General features: G+C 34.9%; 1 protein-coding gene across 1 annotated transcript; it reads right to left on the bottom strand.

Annotated features, from left to right (window-relative positions):
- Window positions 1–11,026: 11,026 nt before the first annotated feature.
- LOC110655052 (uncharacterized) lies at window positions 11,027–21,767 on the bottom strand. The gene is made up of 14 exons (XM_058133049.1): window positions 20,439–21,767; window positions 20,119–20,253; window positions 19,838–20,016; window positions 19,525–19,735; window positions 19,153–19,390; window positions 18,877–19,027; window positions 18,065–18,368; window positions 13,461–14,786; window positions 13,141–13,275; window positions 12,858–13,036; window positions 12,543–12,753; window positions 12,171–12,408; window positions 11,894–12,044; window positions 11,027–11,384 (listed from the first exon to the last, which is right to left on the bottom strand). Exons 1-14 carry the CDS (start codon window positions 21,709–21,711, stop codon window positions 11,076–11,078), a joined length of 5,040 nt encoding a protein of 1,679 aa, XP_057989032.1. The 5' UTR covers window positions 21,712–21,767; the 3' UTR covers window positions 11,027–11,075.
- Window positions 21,768–22,087: the final 320 nt, after the last annotated feature.

Raw genomic sequence — 22,087 nt, 5'->3', positions numbered from 1 at the left:
GCCTTCTTCCCCGGCCCAGCCGCCATAGTGATTGCTATCAAGTCTGTGAGTAAAATATTAATTTTAATTATAATTTCACTATTATTATATGTTCAAGCATGCCCATGCATCACTTATATGTATATATCTATGTAGTTAAACTCTAAGCATGTTTTATGTTGCATTCACAACTGTTAAAGTGCCATGGATGTTGTTGTGGTAATTTGGAGCAGTGTGCGTGCATTGGCGTGTGTGTGATATGGTGTTGGCTATGGATAGGACGAGTAGACACGGCTTGAGATCTTCACTGGAACCCGGTCCTTCGGGGTAGACATAGCTTGAGTTCTTCGTTGGGACCCCGATTTGGTTATTAAGTGGAAGTCCGAGCTGAGTTCTTCGCTGGCACAGGTTAGATTTAAGAGAGCTGTATAGGGGATCAGCTCCCATATATTTATGATTTGACATTACTGGGTGCGTGAGTGCTTCAAATTACCTTTTTGCTATTATGATGTAAAATTATTGCTGATGTTGCATTTCACTCTACAGGGTGCATTAGCTTTAGCTAGTTATAGAGATTATGCTTAAAATTGATATTTTACTCTCTGAGTCAAACGCTCACTCCTGTTCAATATTTTTCCAGGCCACAGGAGGATATTTTTGAGGTTAACCTGCTTTTCTCCCTCGCAGGTCATTTATTAATATTTGTATAATTCTGTTAACTTCTAGAATTTCCACATGTGTCAAAAATATTCATTTAATTTGGGTTTGTAATATAATTATCATGTTGGACCTGTAAACTTATTATTTTATGCATGTTTGATGGACTGGATGAGGGAGCTGAGCTCCCATTTATTTTTATGACATTGAGTATGTGGAGGGTGAGCCTCACCAATTGACTATATATTGTGTTTACAGGTCGGGTGAGTTAAAAACTCCCCGTTGAAAGGTCCATTTTATGGCCGGACTCTGTCCGGTTAATTCTTGAAATTGGGCCCAAATGGGCCTTAGAGTTGGGTTAGGGAATAGTTAGGCTTACTACGGGCCTCGGGGGCTTTATGCTGGCCCAGGTTCTAGTGCCGGTCCGGCCCATAGGTTGGGTCATGACAAATGTGGTATCAGAGCTTAGGCTCCAGATTCTTAGGGAATGTTTGTCTAAAGTGTTGGGAAGAGTCTAATAGGAGTCACATGCGGAAAACAGGGTCCACATTCGTCTTGCATTGTCATCTTTACTTCCAGTCTCTGCTTCATATAATTATGTGTAAATATGAGTCGATAGAGTTGTGTAACATGTTGTTTTGAATATTGTGGGCTAATGCTGCTGAATTACAGGAAAATGCATAGAAGCAGGAGAGCTGCCACTGCACCAGAACCAGATGTGCCTGACGAGGTGTCGGCACAGGATGAGGTGCCTGTCCCGAGGAAGCGGGGTAGGAGGCGTAGAGTTGCTCAAGTAGAAGAGCAGCTGCCACTAGTTCAGGATCAGTCTTTTATGGCATAGGGTCCCATGGACCCAATGGTAGCTACTCTAGCTGGGTTGTAGAGAACCATCGATATGATGGCACAGTATATGGTCCACCCTCCACAGCAGTAGCAGTCCACCGCACCAAGAGGGGAACCTTACAAACAGATCATCAATTTTAAGAAGTTGGTGCCTGGTACTTATGATGTGTCAGATGATGCCTATCGGTTTTTGGATTCCTGCAGACAAGCAGGAACAGAGTTACAGTTGACTGATAGAAGACTTATAGAGTGTATGCAGCATGTCATGGGGCCTATGCCTAGATAATGGATGAATGACTACATATTACCTTGGATGGAGGGTTTGTCGTGGACTCGGTTTGTGGAATTGTTTATCAACCGATTTGTACTAGAGAGTTTTAGAGATCAAAAGCAGTGGGCCTTTGAGGCCTTAAGGCAGAATGGCAGGTCTGTAGATGAATATGCTATAGAATTTCTGGAATTGAGCAGGTATGCCCCTACAGCAGTAGCTACAGAAAATATGAAGGTGAAGAGGTTCTTAAAGGGGCTTGACAAGAGGTATGCAAACCTGGCCATGATGTCTGATCAGTCTTTTGATGTGGTAGTTGATCGAGCCAGACAGATTGAGATTAGTTATGCTGTGGATGACAGCGGAATGGAAAAGAAAAATAGAGCAGAGGGTTCTTCAGGTGTTCCCCACATGGGTACTACGGATAGTGGTGGCCAAATTAATTACAGAGGAAGAAGCAGGAATAAGAGGAGTGGTTTTAGACACAAATCTCGAGGATTCAGACCAGGGTACGGATCTAGCAGTGGTCACAGTTCGGGGTATAGCAGTTCTGGGTCTAGTTCAAGATCCTCCTTGGCACCCTGTACACAGTGTGGAAGAGGACATTCAGGACCTTGTCTGATGGGTTCAGGAGTATGCTTCAGATGTGGCCAATAAGGTCACTTTGCTAGGGAATGCCTTGTGTTCAGCGAGCCACAGATGGGGTCACAGGGTTCTGTTGCAAATGTTCCTCGTCAGTTGTATCCTAGTGCTTCCAGCATGGTAGGCAGTCAGTTCAGTGGCCAACAGGGCCGAGGACAAGGGGACGTGGATTTGGAGGCAGATCAGGAGGTAGAAGTCAGTATCAGAGTTCTGCCACTCAGATTAAGGGTCAAGCTCGAGTTTTCACCCTGACCCACCAGGATGCTCAGGCTTCCAATGCAGTTGTGACAGGTATTCTTCTAGTCTGTTCCTATGAGGCTCGTGTTTTGATAGATCCGAGTGCTACGCACTCATTTGTCTCCCCTGTGTTTGCCATGAGATTGGGTAGAAACCCTACAACCTTAGGATGTCCTTTGTTTGTAGCTACCCCGCTTAGTGACAACATAGATGTAGATATGGTTTTTTCGGGTAGCCCAGTAGTAGTGGATGGAAAGATCCTCCTAGCAGACTTGGTTCCTCTACCAGTAATAGATTTCGATGTAATCTTGGGGATGGATTGGTTGGCAACTCATTATGCCACTTTAGATTGCAGGAACAAAAAGGTGTATTTCCACATACCTAGTGTGGAAGAGTTTAGTTTTGATGGTAAAAGGAGCGTGGCTCCATATAATTTGGTGTCAGCAATTAGTGCTAGAAAAATGTTGAGGCGTGGATGTCAAGGGTATTTGGCATTGGTGAGAGATACATCTATAGAAGGTGCCAACATGGAAAATGTTCCTGTTGTCAGAGAATTCATGGATGTCTTCCCTAAGGAGCTTCTAGGGTTACCACCAAGAAGGGAAATAGAGTTTTGCATTGATGTTGTTCCGGGTACAAGCCCCATATCAATGCCGCCTTACAGGATGGCACCAGCAGAATTGAAAGAGCTAAAGGAGCAACTACAGGAGCTTTTGGACAAGGGTTTTAGACGTCTGAGCACTTCACCCTGGGGCGCTCCTGTTCTATTTGTGAGAAAGAAAGATGGGTCATTGAGGTTGTGTATTGACTATAGATAGCTGAATAAGGTGACTGTGAAGAACAAGTATCTACTTCCTCGGATCGATGATCTGTTTGATCAACTCTAAGGGGCTAGATTATTTTCCAAGATAGACCTGCGATCAGGCTACCATCTGCTGAGAATCAGGGACGAGGATGTGTCCAAAATGGCATTTAGGACAAGACATGGTCATTATGAGTTCTTGGTGATGTCTTTTGGACTCACTAATGCACCAACACCTTTCATGGACTTGATGAACAGGGTGTTCAAGCCATTTTTGGACCGTTTTGTCATCGTATTCATAGATGACATTTTGGTATACTCTCGAACCGAGGAAGAACACGTGTGGCACTTAAGAATGGTATTACAGACTTTGAGGGAGCACCAGCTATATGCCAAATTTTCAAAATGTGAATTTTGGCTAGAAAGCATCTCATTCTTGGGACACGTGGTTTCTAGTGAAGGCATTCAAGTAGATTCCAAGAAAATTAAAGCTGTAATTGATTGGCTTAGGCCTACAACAGTCACTGAGGTGCGAAGTTTTCTGAGTCTAGCTGGCTATTATAGGCTTTTTGTGCAGGATTTTTCCAGGATAGTGGCTCTCCTAACTAAGTTGACTCGGAAGAATGTTCCATTCATTTGGACAGATGACTGTGAGGAGAGTTTCCAGAAGCTTAAGGAGTGTCTAACCACCGCCCCGGTGTTGACACTACCGATGAGTGGTGAAGGATATACCATGTATTGTGATGCCTCCAGAGTTGGCTTAGGGTGTGTTTTGATGCAGAATGGAAAAGTAGTGGCTTATGCTTCAAGGCAGCTGAAGAGGCATGAGCAGAACTATCCCACCCATGATTTGAAAATGGCGGCTGTAGTCTTTGCACTAAAAATCTGGAGACACTACCTGTATGGTGAAGTGTGCGAGATATACACCGACCACAAGAGTTTGAAGTACATCTTCCAACAGAGAGATTTAAACTTGAGACAGAGGATATGGATGGAGCTTTTGAAAGACTATGATTGCACCATCCAGTACCACCTTGGGAAGGCCAATGTAGTAGCAGATGCTTTGAGCAGAAAATCTTCTGGCAGTTTGGCGCACATTTCAGCAGAGAAGAGACCGTTGATTCAGGAAATACATGAGTTGATGGATCAAGGTTTAATCCTAGATCTTACAGATGAGGGGGTATTGTTGGCTCATTTTTCAGTGAGGCCAGATTTGTGAGACAGAGTTAGAGTTTCCCAGCACAGAGACCAACAATTGATGAAGATCATAGAAAGAGTACAGCAAGGTGAAGGTGGTGAGTTTGGATTTACCAATGATGGCGCCTTAGTGCAAGGTTCTAGGATATGTGTGCCCGATGTGGACAATCTCAGAAATGAAATCATGCGAGAGGCACACTATACACTGTACAGTGTCCACCCAGGCTCCACCAAGATGTACCATGATATAAAAGATAGCTATTGGTGGAATGGCATGAAGAGAGACATAGCAGACTTTGTGTCCAAGTGCTTGACTTGTCAGAAGGTGAAGTTTGAACACCAGAGACCGTCAGGAAAGCTGCAAGAGCTTCCTATCCCAGAATGGAAGTGGGAAATGATTACTATAGATTTTGTGACTGGGTTGCCTCGTACCATGTGAGGATATAATTCGATATGGGTAATTGTAGGCCGCCTAACTAAATCAGCTCACTTTTTTCCTGTGAAGACCACATATTCTGTTGCATAGTACGCCCGGCTTTACATTCGAGAAATAGTCAGATTGCATGGAGTTCCGACTTCCATAATATCTGACAGAGGGCCCCAGTTCACTTCTTGGTTTTGGAGGAAGTTGCAGGAGGCACTTGGCACACAGTTGAACTTTAGTACTGCTTTCCACCCTCGCATGCATTTGACAATGAAAGGACAATCCAAACACTGGAACACATGCTTCGCATGAGTGTTTTGGATTTTGGAGGTCAATGGGATGATCAGCTAGCTTTGGTGGAGTTTGCCTACAACAACAGTTACCATTCCAGCATAGGGATGGCACCCTATGAGGCACTATATGGAAGAAAGTGTAGATCTCCTCTGTGTTGGACGAAAATGGGAGAAGCGAAGGTGCATGATGTAGACCTAGTGCAGTACACTTCAGAGATAGTTTCTTTGATCAGGGAATGATTGAAAACAGCTTTCAGTAGGCAGAAGAGTTATGTAGACCCCAGACAGAGGGATGTGGAGTTTGCAGTAGGCGACTATGTATTCCTGAAGGTTTCTCCAATGAAGGGAGTCATGAGATTTGGAAAGAAGGGTAATTTGGCACCTCGGTATATTGGACCTTTTGAGGTTACTGATAGAGTAGGAGCAGTTGCCTACCGGTTGGAGCTACCACCCAACCTTTCTCATGTTCATCCTGTGTTTCACATCTCCATGCTCAGGAAATACATTCCTGACCCTTCTCATGTACTACAGCCAGATGTAATAGAGCTAAAAGAAAACTTGACGTTTGAGGAGCAACCTGTAGCCATAGTAGACTACCAAGTGAGGCAGCTAAGATCAAAACAGATCCTTATGGTTAAGGTTTTGTGGAGGAGCCAGTCAGTGGAAGAGTGCACCTGGGAGTCAGAACAGGACATGCGTAACAAGTACCCTTATCTGTTCAATGTGTAATCCTGTACTTTATTCTGCCTTGTGTAAAAAAATTCGAGGATGAATTTTCTGTAAGAGGGGAAGAATGTAACACCCCTAATTTTTTAAAATTTATTATTTTTGGGTAAATATTGATATTTTATTTTATTTGAATTTTAGGAAATTATTTGAAATTTTTTGGATTTTAGAAATCGGATTCGATTTTTCGAAAATAAAAACTTTGATGATTTTTAAAAATTAATTTAAAGACCACGTGGCAAAACTAAAAATATATTTGGACTCTACGAATTTTTTTGAGTTTTCTAGAATTTTTTTAGAATTTTTGGGCCTCGTTTTCGGTCCCAAGGCAGAGTAAAAATTTAAAATTTTGTATCCTGAATCGAACCGGTCGAATTGAATCGGATCGAATCGAACCGATCGAATCGGACCGGTTCCTTCTTCCTTTTTCTTTCCCCCGCGCTCGTCCCAACCTCTCTCCTCCTCTCTTCCATTTTCTCTCTCCTCCCACCTCCCCTCGCCGGCAAGCCGCCTCCCCAGCCACCTCAGCCCACCGGCGCGCCTCCCCAGCTCGTCGGCCGCCGCCTGGAACGCCAGAAAATGTCGCGCGAAGCGACGCGACGCGTAAGCACGCCGGTTCATCTTCCCGGTCGAAATCCGGCCGATCCGGCCACCGATTAGGCCGAGTCTTGTGTCTAAACCCATCTACACCTCGAGAGCTTTCCATAGACACCAAGAACACCAAAATCCATCGAGTGGTTTGTCCAATTTTTGTCCGGGAAATTTTAGCCCATTTTGACTTTTGGGCTAGATTTCTCACAAACCGTAAACCCCACGAGAAAACTGAGAGTACCAGAGCGCTCCACTCGTCGAGAGCTTCGCGGGAATATAAATTTCAAAATTTTCTGACACCGTTTTTTGATAGGTCCCACGGAACTCGTAATATTTTTCCAAGCATTAAATGAGCTTAGAAAATTTGGTAAAATTTATGTACTAACCCTCGTGTTGTGGGCTTCGTGTAGGTATCTTCAATTCGACAGTTGTCCGGGTCTGTGAATTTCCGGCCAGACAGACCGGCTACCGAAAGAGTCTCCGAATTGGATCGAGATTTTGGCTACCCCACCATTGTCAGACGTCCCGAGCGCGTCCCCGAAGTCGGAATCTGCATAGATAAACCCGAACTTTACTTTTTCGTAATTTTCTAGTGCTTAAATGGGATTAAAAATCCATAAAATATTCATGGCAGCTCAGAAAATTATGATTCTTTTTGCAATAGCCTAGTAATATTGCTAAGGATCGCAGGGCAAAGTTTTAGAATTTTTAGAGCTTATTTGGACAGTTTTTGCAAAAATGATCAATTATAAGGACTAAACTGTAAATTTACGTATTATGATTGATGACTGTTTGGATGGGCCCAGGAGGGGCTGTGTGATGTGATTGAGTTGTGAGTGTATGATTTGTGAATATAGAAGTGTGTTTTGAGCCCTTTTGCAGGTTGGGTAGGTCCTAGGTATAGGGGAGACTCTGCCAGATTTTCGATACGACTTAAGACGTATTTGGTCTTTTTCTTAAGTTTGTATTGAGTCAAACTTATTAAATGATTGTAATAAAATTGTCAGGTGAGCCGAGACAGCCTTCTTCCTCCGTCCAGCCGCCACAGTGATTGCTGTCAAGTCTGTGAGTAAAATATTAATTTTAATTGTAATTTCACTATTATTATATGTTCAAGCATGCCCATACATCACTTATATGTATATATCTATGTAGTTAAACTCTAGGCACGTTTTATGTTGCATTCACAACTGTTAAAGTGCTATGGATGTTATTATGGTAATTTGGAGCAGTGTGCATGCGTTGGCGTGCGTGTGATGTGGTGTTGGCTATGGATAGGACGGGTAAACATGGCTTGAGATCTTCGCTGGGACCCGGTCCTTCGGGGTAGACACGGCTTGAGTTCTTCGCTGGGACCCCGATTTGGTTATTAAGTGGAAGTCCGAGCTGAGTTCTTCGCTGGTACAGGTTGGATTTAAGAGAGCTGTATAAGGATCAGCTCCCATATATTTATGATTTGACATTACTGGGTGCGTGAGTGCTTCAAATTACCTTTTTGCTGTCATGATGTGAAATTATTACTGATGTTGTATTTCACTCTACAGGGTGCATTAGCTTTAGCTAGTTATAGAGATTATGGTTAAAATTGATATTTTACTCTCTGAGTCGAACGCTCACTCCTGTTTAATATTTTTTCAGGCCATAGGAGGATATTTTTGAGATTAACCTGCTTTTCTCCCTCGCAGATCGTTTATTAATATTTGTATAATTCTGTTAACTTCTAGAATTTTCGCATGTATCAGAAATATTCATTTGATTTGGGTTTGTAATATAATTACCATGTTGGACCTGTAAACTTATCATTTTATGTATGTTTGATGGACTGGATGAGGGAGCTGAGCTCCCATTTATTTTTATGACATTGAGTATGTGGAGGGTGAGCTGAGCTCCCCAATTGACTATATATTGTGTTTACAGGTCGGATGAGTCAAAAACTCTATGTTGAAAGGTCCATTTTATGGCCGGACTCTGTCCGATTGAATTCTTGAAATTGAGCCCAAATGGGCCTTAGAGTTGGGTTAGGGAATAGTTAGGCTTACTACGGGCCTCGGGAGCTTTATGCTGGCCCAGGTCCTAGTGCCGGTCCGGCCCATAGGTTGGGTCGTGACAGAGCACATTAGGTTAGAGGATAGAAAGAAAAAAAGGGGTAAACCAAAATTGACTTGGAGGAAAGTAATACAACATGACCTAGAAGTATTACAAATTTCTTAGGATTTAACCCAAATCGTTTAGAGTGGAGAAAGCGAATCCATATAGCCGACCCCAAATTTTTGAGATAAAGACTTAGTTGAGTTGAGTTGAACTGAGTTAGTTATTGAGATTTGACAAAACTACAACTTATTACTTATTGTTGCAATTCCATTAAGTTATCATTAATTTTAACAAAAATAATTAAAATGTCCTTATTTTTATTTTTAATCTTAAAATAATTTAGTCCTTAAATTTTTATTTTCCTAACAATTTAGTCACTTAAATTTTATTTTATTGATAATTTAGTCCCTATATATTTAAAATGTGAGTCCCATAAAATTCAGAAATTTTAAACTTAAAGTATTAAAATATGAATTAATTACTTTAAGGTACTTAAAATTTTGATTAATTACAAAATCATTCATATATTTATAAATTGATTCTTAAACATTATAACTATTTATAAATAAGCCTTATAATTTGTAAAATTCTATTTATGTAATTATTATTTTAAATATATATAATATATCAATTTATAATATTTTCATATATTATATTATATTTTTTATACATAAAAAAGATAAAAAAATATATGAATATGGACAAAAATTGTTATGAAAGTAAAATTTTAAAAATTAAAATGTTTTCAGATTGTAAATGCAGTTAAAAATATTTTAATATTTTTATTAAATTTAATGAGAAATTAACTATAAATATAATGTTAGAAATTAACTTGTAGATTTATTAAGACTTCAAGGACTGGATTGCTTGATTTTAAAATTACAGGGACTAATATATAAGTTTAACTAAATGTCAAGGAATAAATTATCAATAAAATAAAATTTTAGGGACTAAATCGTTTTTATATTAAAAATAGAGTTAAGAATATTTTGATCATTTTTATAAGAATTAATAATAACTTAACTAAAATTCTAACAATAAAGATTAAAATGTAAATTTTGTCAAACCTCAGTTATTAAATTATAATTTACTCTAGTATTTTGATAACAAATTTTTGCATCATATAAACATTGCTAGAGGAAAAAAATAAATAAAAATACACAGTCAAATTAGCTTTCCTATTTAAAGAAAATTACTATTTAACTCTTATATTTTAATAAAATTAATTATTTAATTTTTATATTTTAAAAAATACATTATTTAGTCGATATTTTATCAAACTATTTAGTTCTTTTATCAATTTTTTTGTTACTCAAATAAATTTTAGTCCAGTCAAACGACTATTTAGTATTCTATTTTAATAAAACTAATTAGTTCTTATATTTAAAAAACATATTCCTAGATTAAAAATAAAAATGTTTTTGCATGAAAACTAAATTTAAATTTACAATTTTTAAAAATTATTCTTGTATTTTCATTTAATTCTCTGTGCTTTATTTTTATATTTTCTCTATTGAAAAATAATACTTTGTCAAGTATTAGTTGATAGAGATTTCTAAGTAATTAAGGCGATAATTTAAAAAAATTAATTTTTAATAGAGAAAACATAAAAAAGGTGCCAAGAACTTGAATGAAATTATACTTAAATAATTTTAAAAAAATATAAATTCAAATTTATTCTTCGCTATAAAAATTTTTTTATTTTTTATTAAAATATAAATACTAATTAATTAATTCATAAAAAGAAAGAAACAAAACAACTTTATTTTTTAAAATATAAAAATTAATTAATTAATTTAACTAAAATAAAAAGACATACCTTTCATTTATATTCACGTAATCATCCTGTCCCGTCGCTTTAGTGGCTCATTTTCAGCAGCCCTTGACATTATCAAGCCCTTGGCATTTTTAGTAATTTTCACATAAAATTAAAGCTCGAATTTCAAAACTCCTTTTGTAAATACAATAATTTAATTCATTTATTATTTAAATGAATTAAAAATGTACTAATTATAATAAATAAACATTTGAATGACATATAACTTTACGGGTTTTCAATAATTTGTAGTATAATGCCACATGTAATAAAAACAAACTCTCACATCATCTAAAAAAAATTGTAACTGGACAATTTTTTATATTCCTTTTTAAGGACTAACTTTATAATATTTAAACAGAAAAATTATATAAATTTTACATATACTTGTGTTTTGGATTCAATTTCACGATGAATTAAGTCTAAACAAAAAAAAAAAATAATAATATCAGAAGAAGCATATTTTGAATCTCTATACTAAAAATTTATGTAATTGATGAGAGAGATATTCAACGACATACAACCTCAGTAATTGTCTCCTCATCCACAGAACAAAATCTTTCTTTTGGTTCTAATGAGCTAGAACTAATAATACTAGACTTTCTGAAAGTGAATGCAGGTTGCTTAGGAGAAGGAAGACTAATTTCGCTATTTAACATTAGAACGACAGCTGACATGGTCGGTCTTTCCATTATATCTTCTTGCACACATAAGAGCCCAATTTGGATGCATCTCAATACTTCATCAGGAGAACAAGAATGCTTTAGTGATGAATCAACCATCTCCCATGCTCTCTCTTCTCTCCATAAATGCCATATCTATAACATCTCATCATTAGATGAACCCATAAACAAATTATTACAATTCGGAAAATAATTAGTTACTATAAGTATCTTCAAGGGTAAAATATTTTTATGCTCACTGAATTTTACAAGGATTTCTTTATTGTGGTCATAAAAATTCAACTTTTCATAATTTGATCACTAGTTTTATTTATTTATTTTTTTTTCAACTAGTGCATGTTGACTTGACCGTGGTGATTTTGGTAAGAATTTCATTGGACATCTAAGATGATATACAAGTCAAGATAGATACTAAAAATGAGGTCTAGATCAAAAATCAAATTGAAGAAGCCTTACAAAACCAGCCCAAAATTGAATGCCATGTCAGATTTCTGGTGGTTTCCCACTGAAGTCAGGAAACTAATTGCAACAAAATCGAATTTCAGTTACAAAATTGCAACAAGTTCTAGTTTTATGACCACAAAGAAAATCAATGTAAAATTCAATGATGATTAATATAATTTACCCATATCTTTTTAACTTACTTTTCCAATCATGCTTGGGTAAAAATCCTCTTGATAAAAGCTATTGTTCCTTTTCCCTGTAATAATCTCTAATAATATGATGCCAAAACTAAAGACATCAGATTTCGTTGAAAACTTTCCAAATACCACATATTCTGGAGACATGTACCCACTGCATATGAAAAACAGATAGAAAAAAAAAATAGTTATAATGCTCCTTTCAAATTAATGTAAGATACAAAGGTATTCTTAGCAGTGGTTCTGTGTGTCTAGCTGCTGAGTGTGTAGGTATACTTACAATGTTCCAACTATTCTGTTTGTCTTCTCATGAGTTTGGTCGCCTTTGAAGATTCTAGCTAGGCCAAAATCTGAAATTTTTGGATTCATTTCTTCATCCAATAGGATATTGCTGGTTTTTAGATCTCTATGGATAATTTTCAACCTAGAATCTTGGTGAATATATAAGATTCCACGAGCAATCCCAACGATAATATCAAAGCGTTTTCTCCAATCCAAGATTGACCTTCTTGTTTCATCTAACAAATGATTTCCAATTGAATCAGTGCCAATTTATGCATTCAATGTCCATCACTCATATTGTTGAACCAAATGGAATTAGACAACTTGTGGAATACAATGCTAAATAAAGTAGAATATACACAGGACTTACTGAAAAGAAAGGAGTCCAAGCTTTTGTTTGGCATGTATTCATAAACTAGCATCGGTTCCTCTCCCTGAATACAGCATCCTAGGAGTTTCACCAAATTCTGATGTTGAAGTTTTGCAATCAATAAAACTTCATTTTTAAATTCATCTATTCCTTGCCCCGAATCTTTTGAAAGTCTTTTCACAGCAACTTCCTTTCCATTAGACAATTTACCCTACAGTCATGTTTTCACAATTAGAATCTCACAACAACTAGAGACGAAGACAAGCACATGTACATAGTTTTAGACATTTGCACATAAGTTATATATATATGCACCTTATAAACCACACCAAAACCACCTTGCCCTAGTTTGTTAGCTGGAGAGAAACTGTTAGTTGCAGCAAGTATAGTGCTCAGATTGAAAAAAGCAATCTCTGGATGACTCATGCTACCTTCGACTTGATTTTCCACTGTGCCAATTGTATCAAGCCACCTTTTGTTCCATCTGTTCCTCACTGCCATCAAAATGATGAAACCAGAATGCTTAATGCTTACTCAAATCAAAGGTATGAATATAAATAGATAGGCACAAAACATCATACAAAATCTTGTTTCTTACCCCTTTTCTTCTTCTTCTTGAGCCACAAATATGTAAACAAGATGATGACAAACCAAGCTGAAACAACAGATACTACTAAAATGGCTAACATATCCTTCCTTTTAAGAAAACCATTCCATTTTTCGGCAATTTCAGCTGTGTGAGTAGGGAAAGGAATTTATCATTGTTCCATCAAAGAGGAAAAGAAAAGGAAGTTAAAAGGCAAGGTATAATGATAGAACATAAGAACAAACAATTCATGCAACGCTGATTATCCAATTTGTCACCTGATTATACACATTGGTTTTGTTCAAAATTTGTCGAAGGCAAAAATACATTACCTAATTCGACTGCATCAACACGAACATAAATATCATATCCCTCTTCCCCATTGTGCACAGTGTCCATCAATTTACCATACCATGTCAAACAGCCAGTCTCCTTCCCAGCAATATCTATGCTTGCATATGCAGAGCATGAACAATTCCTCATGCAATTCTTTTCACAGTCCCTTGGACTCATATTCGTGCTCACCCAAACTGCTGCTGAAGTGTCAGGTACTTTAACATTCGCCACTTTCATAAATCCGTCTCCATGGCCACATAATGAGGTAGACTCTAGCCGCTTCCTGACACACCCGCCTGATGCATCTTTTAGAATATTCCATTCCCTTGAGGACTTGGGTTCATACCCCGGTAAACAATCACATTCAAATCTTCGAATAAAAAAGTGAGGATCACAAATTCCATTGGTACCACAACGCCCATATGCATCACACGGAGATTTTGGTACCGACCAGAATTCATTCCATTTGCCATCTTTTTCATGCCAAATTAGATTCTTAACTAGTCCTGAATAGTCCAACATTACCCTTAGGATAACAGAAGCATCAGAAACAGAGTAGGTCATATATGTCTCATTTTGATTGTTGACAAAACTAACATTGGATATATCTGTATAACTTTTCAAGGGCCAAGGAAAGCCTCGCCAAATATATTTTATACCCCAATAGATAAAAACCTGTGGTGATCCTTTTGGGTTGATCCGAAGTGAAAAGTTTCCAGTTCCAGGGTCATCTGCTGATTTCCAACATATCGGGAACCGGTTCATGCCTGTCCTTTGGTTCAATCCAAGTTTCATTCCTGGCAGTATAGTATCCGTAGGATGATCAAAGCTTTCCCACACAGTACTTTTACTTCTATCGTGGAACAAAACCAAATTTCCTGTATCCAAGAGCTGAGCTATAACACAAGTATCTGCAACCTCGACTGAGACATTTGTAGACCATACAGGAACCTTCTGGCTATGGTAGCTACGGAGAACGAGATTTCCATATTGGTCAATTGATAGAACTCCCGAGGAACCATTGATTGGATTATCCCTATTTGCTACCCACACCACAGTTTGCTCTCCGACTTTATGGTACCAGATTCCAAGATATCTAAAACTGGAACTTCCGGGGCTAAAGAATCCTAATGCAAAATTATTTTCTCTAGAGATCAGAAAGTCACCATCATGAATGGTTTGGTTCATAGTTATGGTGTCTTTGGAAGAAGAAAATGCGAAATGGAGGACTAGAAGAGAAGAACACAGGAACAACTTTCGAAAATCCATACTGGTTCTGTAATCTTCACTGAAGTGAAACTTATGTGGGATGTGGTCATATTTTTAACCTAGAAAAGTCCACAAGGAGCTAAGACTTTTGACAAGTAAACTGAGATTTTTTTCAACTATATTTCTTATCTTCTTCACCAACAAACATTGACAATAGTAGCCTACTTTTGAACATTGTAGACTGAAGAAACGTGTCCATTGAACCAAATGCACTAACGTGGAGGAAAATGAGCTTGCAAGCCAAAAACAACGGAGGAAGAGAATGGACGAGGTCCATTAAACCCTACAGCAGAATCCCTACTCATTGTGACATTTTATCGAATATTTGGACTGCGTTCCATGAAACCCAACGAAGCAAACGCAATGAGAGGAGCTCCCTCTCCTCTTCCAATTTTATTTAAAAGAGGTGGAATTTCCAATTCCACTAAGCCAGCCAATATAAAAATAAGGTTATGTCACTTTTCCTATTAAATAAGAAATACGAAATCTGTTTAATTTTATATTTTTTAATTAATAATTTATATAAAAATATTTTTATTAATAATTTTTCAGAAAATTAAAACTTTATAAAATATTTGAATTTTATTTATTTTAAAAAATAATATATAAAAATTTTATTTAAATTAGATTGTATTCTACTTAGATAAATTAAAAAGAAAGGAGGAGAAATTTTCCAAGAAAAGATTATCTGTGCTGAGGCTCTTCTATTACGGTGGATTTCACGTTTTGTCTCATTATAATGTACGCATGTACATGGAATAATTTCTCCACATATTGGATTATTAAAAAAATAATTAAATATATGTTAACTAAATACAAATTAATTAAATATAAAGCTTATTAATATAAATAAATATGTTTGATTAATTAATTTTTAATTTTTAAAATCAATATTTTAATATTTATTAGATTATTTTTTTTGAAACAATATTTATTAGATTATATATGCATATATTTCAATTATCTTTCTAAGTTTTATATAAAAAATATTTATATTTTAAATATTATTATTAAGTATATTTATATAAAAATATAATATTAAACCAATAAAATTCTAACCGGATGAACTTATCACTCAAGCTATAAATTTTCTAGTCATTTCTTTGAATAATAATTCTCTTGTCATTTCTATTGAATAATTTCTATATATATATATATATATATATATATATATATATATATATATATATATATTATATGATGTTACATTATAAAAGGAAATAATAATTTTTTTCATAATATTTGAAGGGTTAAAAAAAATTAAAATACAAAAAATTTGGATTCATTATTAAAAAAATTTATCAATATGTTATGAAATTAAAATAATTTGTTAAAATAGAGTATATTAGAAAACTTCAATTAAATTAGTATTTTGGGTAAATTATTAAAATATGAATTAATTACTTTAAGGACCTTAAAATTTTAATTAATTACAAAATTATCCACATATTTTACAAATATCCTTAAATATTATAACTATTTATAAATAAGCCTTTATAATTTGTAAAATTCTATTTATATAATTATTATTTTAATATATATATATATATATATATATATATATATATATATATATATATATATATATCAATTTATAGTATTTTTATATATTATATTATATTTTTTTACATAAAAAAAGAAAAAAAATATGAATATGGACAAAAATTGTTATTAAAGTAAAATTTTAAAAATTAAATTATTTTCAAATTGTAAATAGAGTTAAAAACATGTTGATTTTTGCTAAATTTAATGAGAAATTAACTGTACTTCTAATGATAGGAATTAACTTGTAGATTTATTAAAATTTCTAGGACTGGATTGCTTGATTTTAAAACTACAGGGACTAATATATAGGTTTAACTAAATCTCAAAGATTAAATTATCAATAAAATAAAATTTCAGGAACTAAATTATTTTTATATTAAAAATAGAGTTAAGGATATTTTGGTCATTTTTGTAAGAATTAATAATAACTTAACAGAAATTCTAATAGTGGGGACTAAATTGTAAGTTTTATCAAATGTTAGAGACTAAATTACTTAGCTTTAAAAATACAAAGATTAAATTATAAGTTTTGTCAAACCTCAGTTATTAAATTATAACAAGTTTTTGCATCATACAAACATTGCTGGAGGAAAAAAAAACAATTAAAAAGCGCAATCAAATTGGCTTTCTTATTTAAAGAAAATTACTATTTAACTCTTGCATTTTAATGAAATTAACTATTTGATCATTATATTTTGAAAAATACATTATTTAGTTGATATTTTATCAAACTATTTAGTTCATTTATCAACTTTGTTGTTACTCAAATAAATTTTGGTCTAGTCAAATAACTATTTAGTATTATATTTTAGTAAAATTAATTAATTTCTATATTTAAAAAATATATTCCTAGATTAAAAATAAAAATGTTTTTGTATGAAAGCTAAATCTAAATTTACAATTTTTAAAAATTATTCTAGTATTTTCATTTAATTCTTTGCGCTATATTTTTACATTTTCTCTATTGAAAAACAATACTCGATAAAGTGTTAGTTGATATAGATTTTCAAATAATTAAGGCGATAATCTAAAAAAATTGATTTTCAATAGAGAAAACATAAAAATGGTGCCAAGAACTTGAATGGAATTATACTTAAATAATTTAAAAAAAATATAAATTCAAATTTATTCTTCATTATAACAAAATTCTATTTCTCATTAAAATATAAACACTAATTAATTAATTCATAAAAATTTAAAAAAAAAACAAAACAATTATATTTTTTAAAATATAAAAATTAATTAATTAATTAATTTAACTAAAATAAAAAGTTTTTACCTTTCATTTATATTCACGTAATCATCCTGTCCCGTCGCATTAGTGGCTCATTTTCAGTAGCCGTTGACATTATCAAGCCCTTGGCATTTTTAGTAATTTTCACATAAAATTAAAGCTCGAATTTCAAAACTCCTTTTGTAAATACAATAATTTAATTCATTTATTATTTAAATGAATTAAAAATGTACTAATTATAATAGATAAACATTTGAATGACATATAACTTTACGGGCTTTCAATAATTTGTAGTGTAATGCCACATGTAATAAAAACAGACTCTCACACCATCTCAAAAAAATTGTAACTGGACAATTTTTTATATTCCTTTTTAAGGACTAACTTTATAATATTTATACAGAAAAATTATATAAATTTTACATATATTTGTGTTTTGGATTCAATTTCATGACGAATTAAGTCTAAACAAAAAAAAAAATAATATCAGAAGAAGCATATTTTGAATCTCTATACTAAAAATTTATGTAATTGATGAGAGAGATATTCAACGACATACAACCTCAGTAATTGTCTCCTCATCCACAGAACAAAATCTTTCTTTTGGTTCTAATGAGCTAGAACTAATAATACTAGACTTTCTGAAAGTGAATGCAGGTTGCTTAGGAGAAGGAAAACTAATTTCGCTATTTAACATTAGAACGACAGCTGACATGGTCAGTCTTTCCAATATATCTTCTTGCACGCATAAGAGCCCAATTTGGATGCATCTCAATACTTCATCAGGAGAACAAGAATGCTTTAGTGATGAATCAACCATCTCCCATGCTCTCTCTTCTCTCCATAAATGCCATATCTATAACATCTCATCATTAGATGAACCCATAAACAAATTATTACAATTCGGAAAATAATTAGTTACTATAAGTATCTTCAAGGGTAAAATATTTTTATGCTCACTGAATTTTACAAGGATTTCTTTATTGTGGTCATAAAAATTCAACTTTTCGTAATTTGATCACTAGTTTTATTTATTATTTTTTTTTCAACTAGTGCATGCTAACTTGACAGTGGTGATTTTAGTAAGAATTTCATTGGACATCTAAGATGATATACAAGTCAAGATAGATACTAAAAATGAGGTCTAGATCAAAAATCAAATTGAAGAAGCCTTGCAAAACCAGCCCCAAATTGAATGCCATGTCAGATTTCTGATGGTTTCCCACTGAAGTCAGGAAACTAATTGCAACAAAATTGAATTTCAGTTACTAAATTGCAACAAGTTCTAGTTTTATGACCACAAAGAAAATCAATGTAAAATTCAATGATGATTAATATAATTTACCCATATCTTTTTAACTTACTTTTCCTATCATGCTTGGGTAAAAATCCTCTTGATAAAAGTTATTGTTCCTTTTCCCTGTAATAATCTCTAATAATATGATGCCAAAACTAAAGACATCAGATTTCGTTGAAAACTTTCCAAATACCACATATTCTGGAGACATGTACCCACTGCATATGAAAAACAGATAGAAAAAAAAATAGTTATAAAGCTCCTTTCAAATTAATGTAAGATACAAAGGTATTCTTAGCAGTGGTTCTGTGTGTCTAGCTGCTGAGTGTGTAGGTATACTTACAATGTTCCAACTATTCTGTTTGTCTTCTCATGAGTTTGGTCGCCTTTGAAGATTCTAGCTAGGCCAAAATCTGAAATTTTTGGATTCATTTCTTCATCCAATAGGATATTGCTGGTTTTTAGATCTCTATGGATAATTTTCAACCTAGAATCTTGGTGAATATATAAGATTCCACGAGCAATCCCAACGATAATATCAAAGCGTTTTCTCCAATCCAAAATTGACCTTCTTGTTTCATCTAACAAAAGATTTCCAATTGAATCAGTGCCAATTTATGCATTCAATGTCCATCACTCATATTGTTGAACCAAATGGAATTAGACAACTTGTGGAATACAATGCTAAATAAAGTAGAATATACACAGGACTTACTGAAAAGAAAGGAGTCCAAGCTTTTGTTTGGCATGTATTCATAAACTAGCATCGGTTCCTCTCCTTGAATACAGCATCCTATGAGTTTCACCAAATTCTGATGTTGAAGTTTTGCAATCAGTAAAACTTCATTTTTAAATTCATCTATTCCTTGCCCCGAATCTTTTGAAAGTCTTTTCACAGCAACTTCCTTTCCATTAGACAATTTACCCTACAGTCATGTTTTCACATTTAGAATCTCACAACAACTAGAGACGAAGACAAGCACATGTACATAGTTTTAGACATTTGCACATAAGTTATATATATGCACCTTATAAACCACACCAAAACCACCTTGCCCTAGTTTGTTAGCTGGAGAGAAACTGTTAGTTGCGGCAAGTATAGTGCTCAGATTGAAAAAAGCAATCTCTGGATGACTCATGCTACCTTCGACTTGATTTTCCACTGTGCCAATTGTATCAAGCCACCTTTTGTTCCATTTGTTCCTCACTGCCATCAAAATGATGAAACCAGAATGCTTAATGCTTACTCAAATCAAAGGTATGAATATACATAGATAGGCACAAAACATCACAAAATCTTGTTTCTTACCCCTTTTCTTCTTCTTCTTGAGCCACAAATATGTAAACAAGATGATGACAAACCAAGCTGAAACAACAGATATTACTAAAATGGCTAACATATCCTTCCTTTTAAGAAAACCATTCCATTTTTCGGCAATTTCAGCTGTGTGAGTAGGGAAAAGAATTTATCATTGTTCCATCAAAGAGGAAAAGAAAAGGAAGTTAAAAGGCAAGGTATAATGATAGAACATAAGCACAAACAATTCATGCAACGCTGATTATCCAATTTGTCACCTGATTATACACATTGGCTTTGTTCAAAATTTGTCCAAGGCAAAAATACATTACCTAATTCGACTGCATCAACACGAACATAAATATCATATCCCTCTTCCCCATTGTGCACAGTGTCCATCAATTTGCCATACCATGTCAAACAGCCAGTCTCCTTCCCAGCAATATCTATGCTTGCATATGCAGAGCATGAACAATTCCTCATGCAATTCTTTTCACAGTCCCTTGGACTCATATTTGTGCTCACCCAAACTGCTGCTGAAGTGTCAGGTACTTTAACATTCGCCACTTTCACAAATCCGTCTCCATGGCCACATAATGAGGTAGACTCTAGCCGCTTCCTGACACACCCGCCTGATGCATCTTTTAGAATATTCCATTCCCTTGGGGACTTGGGTTCATACCCCGGTAAACAATCACATTCAAATCTTCGACTAAAAAAGTGAGGATCACATATTCCATAGGTACCACAACGCCCATATGGATCACACGGAGATTTTGGTACCGACCAGAATTCATTCCATTTGCCATCTTTTTCATGCCAAATTAGATTCTTAACTAGTCCTGAATAGTCCAACATTACCCTTAGGATAACAGAAGCATCAGAAACAGAGTAGGTCATATATGTCTCATTTTGATTGTTGACAAAACTAACATTGGATATATCTGTATAACTTTTCAAGGGCCAAGGAAAGCCTCGCCAAATATATTTTATACCCCAATAGATAAAAACCTGTGGTGATCCTTTTGGGTTGATCCGAAGTGAAAAGTTTCCAGTTCCAGGGTCATCTGCTGATTTCCAACATATCGGGAACCGGTTCATGCCTGTCCTTTGGTTCAATCCAAGTTTCATTCCTGGCAGTATAGTATCCGTAGGATGATCAAAGCTTTCCCACACAGTACTTTTACTTCTATCGTGGAACAAAACCAAATTTCCTGTATCCAAGAGCTGAGCTATAACACAAGTATCTGCAACCTCGACTGAGACATTTGTAGACCATACAGGAACCTTCTGGCTATGGTAGCTACGGAGAACGAGATTTCCATATTGGTCAATTGATAGAACTCCCGAGGAACCATTGATTGGATTATCCCTATTTGCTACCCACACCACAGTTTGCTCTCCGACTTTATGGTACCAGATTCCAAGATATCTAAAACTGGAACTTCCGGGGCTAAAGAATCCTAATGCAAAATTATTTTCTCTAGAGATCAGAAAGTCACCATCATGAATGGTTTGGTTCATAGTTATGGTGTCTTTGGAAGAAGAAAATGCGAAATGGAGGACTAGAAGAGAAGAACACAGGAACAACTTTCGAAAATCCATACTGGTTCTGTAATCTTCACTGAAGTGAAACTTATGTGGGATGTGGTCATATTTTTAAGCTACAAAAGCCCACAAGGAGCTAAGACTTTTGACAAGTAAACTGAAATTTTTTTCAACTATATTTCTTATCTTCTTCACCAACAAACATTGACAATAGTAGCCTACTTTTGAACATTGTAGACTGAAGAAACGCGTCCATTGAACCAAATGCACCAACGTGGGGGAAAGGTTGAAATTTTTAGGTGCAGGAATAGGATGATTAATGAGCTTGCAAGCCGAAAACAACAGAGGAAGAGAATGGACGAGGTCCATTAAATCCTCCAGCAGAAGCCCTATTCATTGTGACATCTTAACGAATATATGGACGAAGCAATCG

This window comes from Hevea brasiliensis, chromosome 13 (assembly GCF_030052815.1).
Source record: "Hevea brasiliensis isolate MT/VB/25A 57/8 chromosome 13, ASM3005281v1, whole genome shotgun sequence".
Taxonomy (NCBI): domain Eukaryota; kingdom Viridiplantae; phylum Streptophyta; class Magnoliopsida; order Malpighiales; family Euphorbiaceae; genus Hevea; species Hevea brasiliensis.
Note: the sequence above shows the minus strand (reverse complement) of the source record. Positions and strands in the feature narration are given on the sequence as shown.

Bases quoted from the DNA above. Each gene is read 5' to 3' on its own strand.
- LOC110655052 (XM_058133049.1), bottom strand. From the start codon at position 21,711: ATGGATTTTCGAAAGTTGTTCCTGTGTTCTTCTCTTCTAGTCCTCCAT. The intron at 19,736-19,837 runs GTGCATATATAT...ACATGACTGTAG, and splicing joins GTTTTGGTGTGGTTTATAAG to GGTAAATTGTCTAATGGAAA. The intron at 19,028-19,152 runs GTAAGTATACCT...TTTCATATGCAG, and splicing joins AACAGAATAGTTGGAACATT to TGGGTACATGTCTCCAGAAT.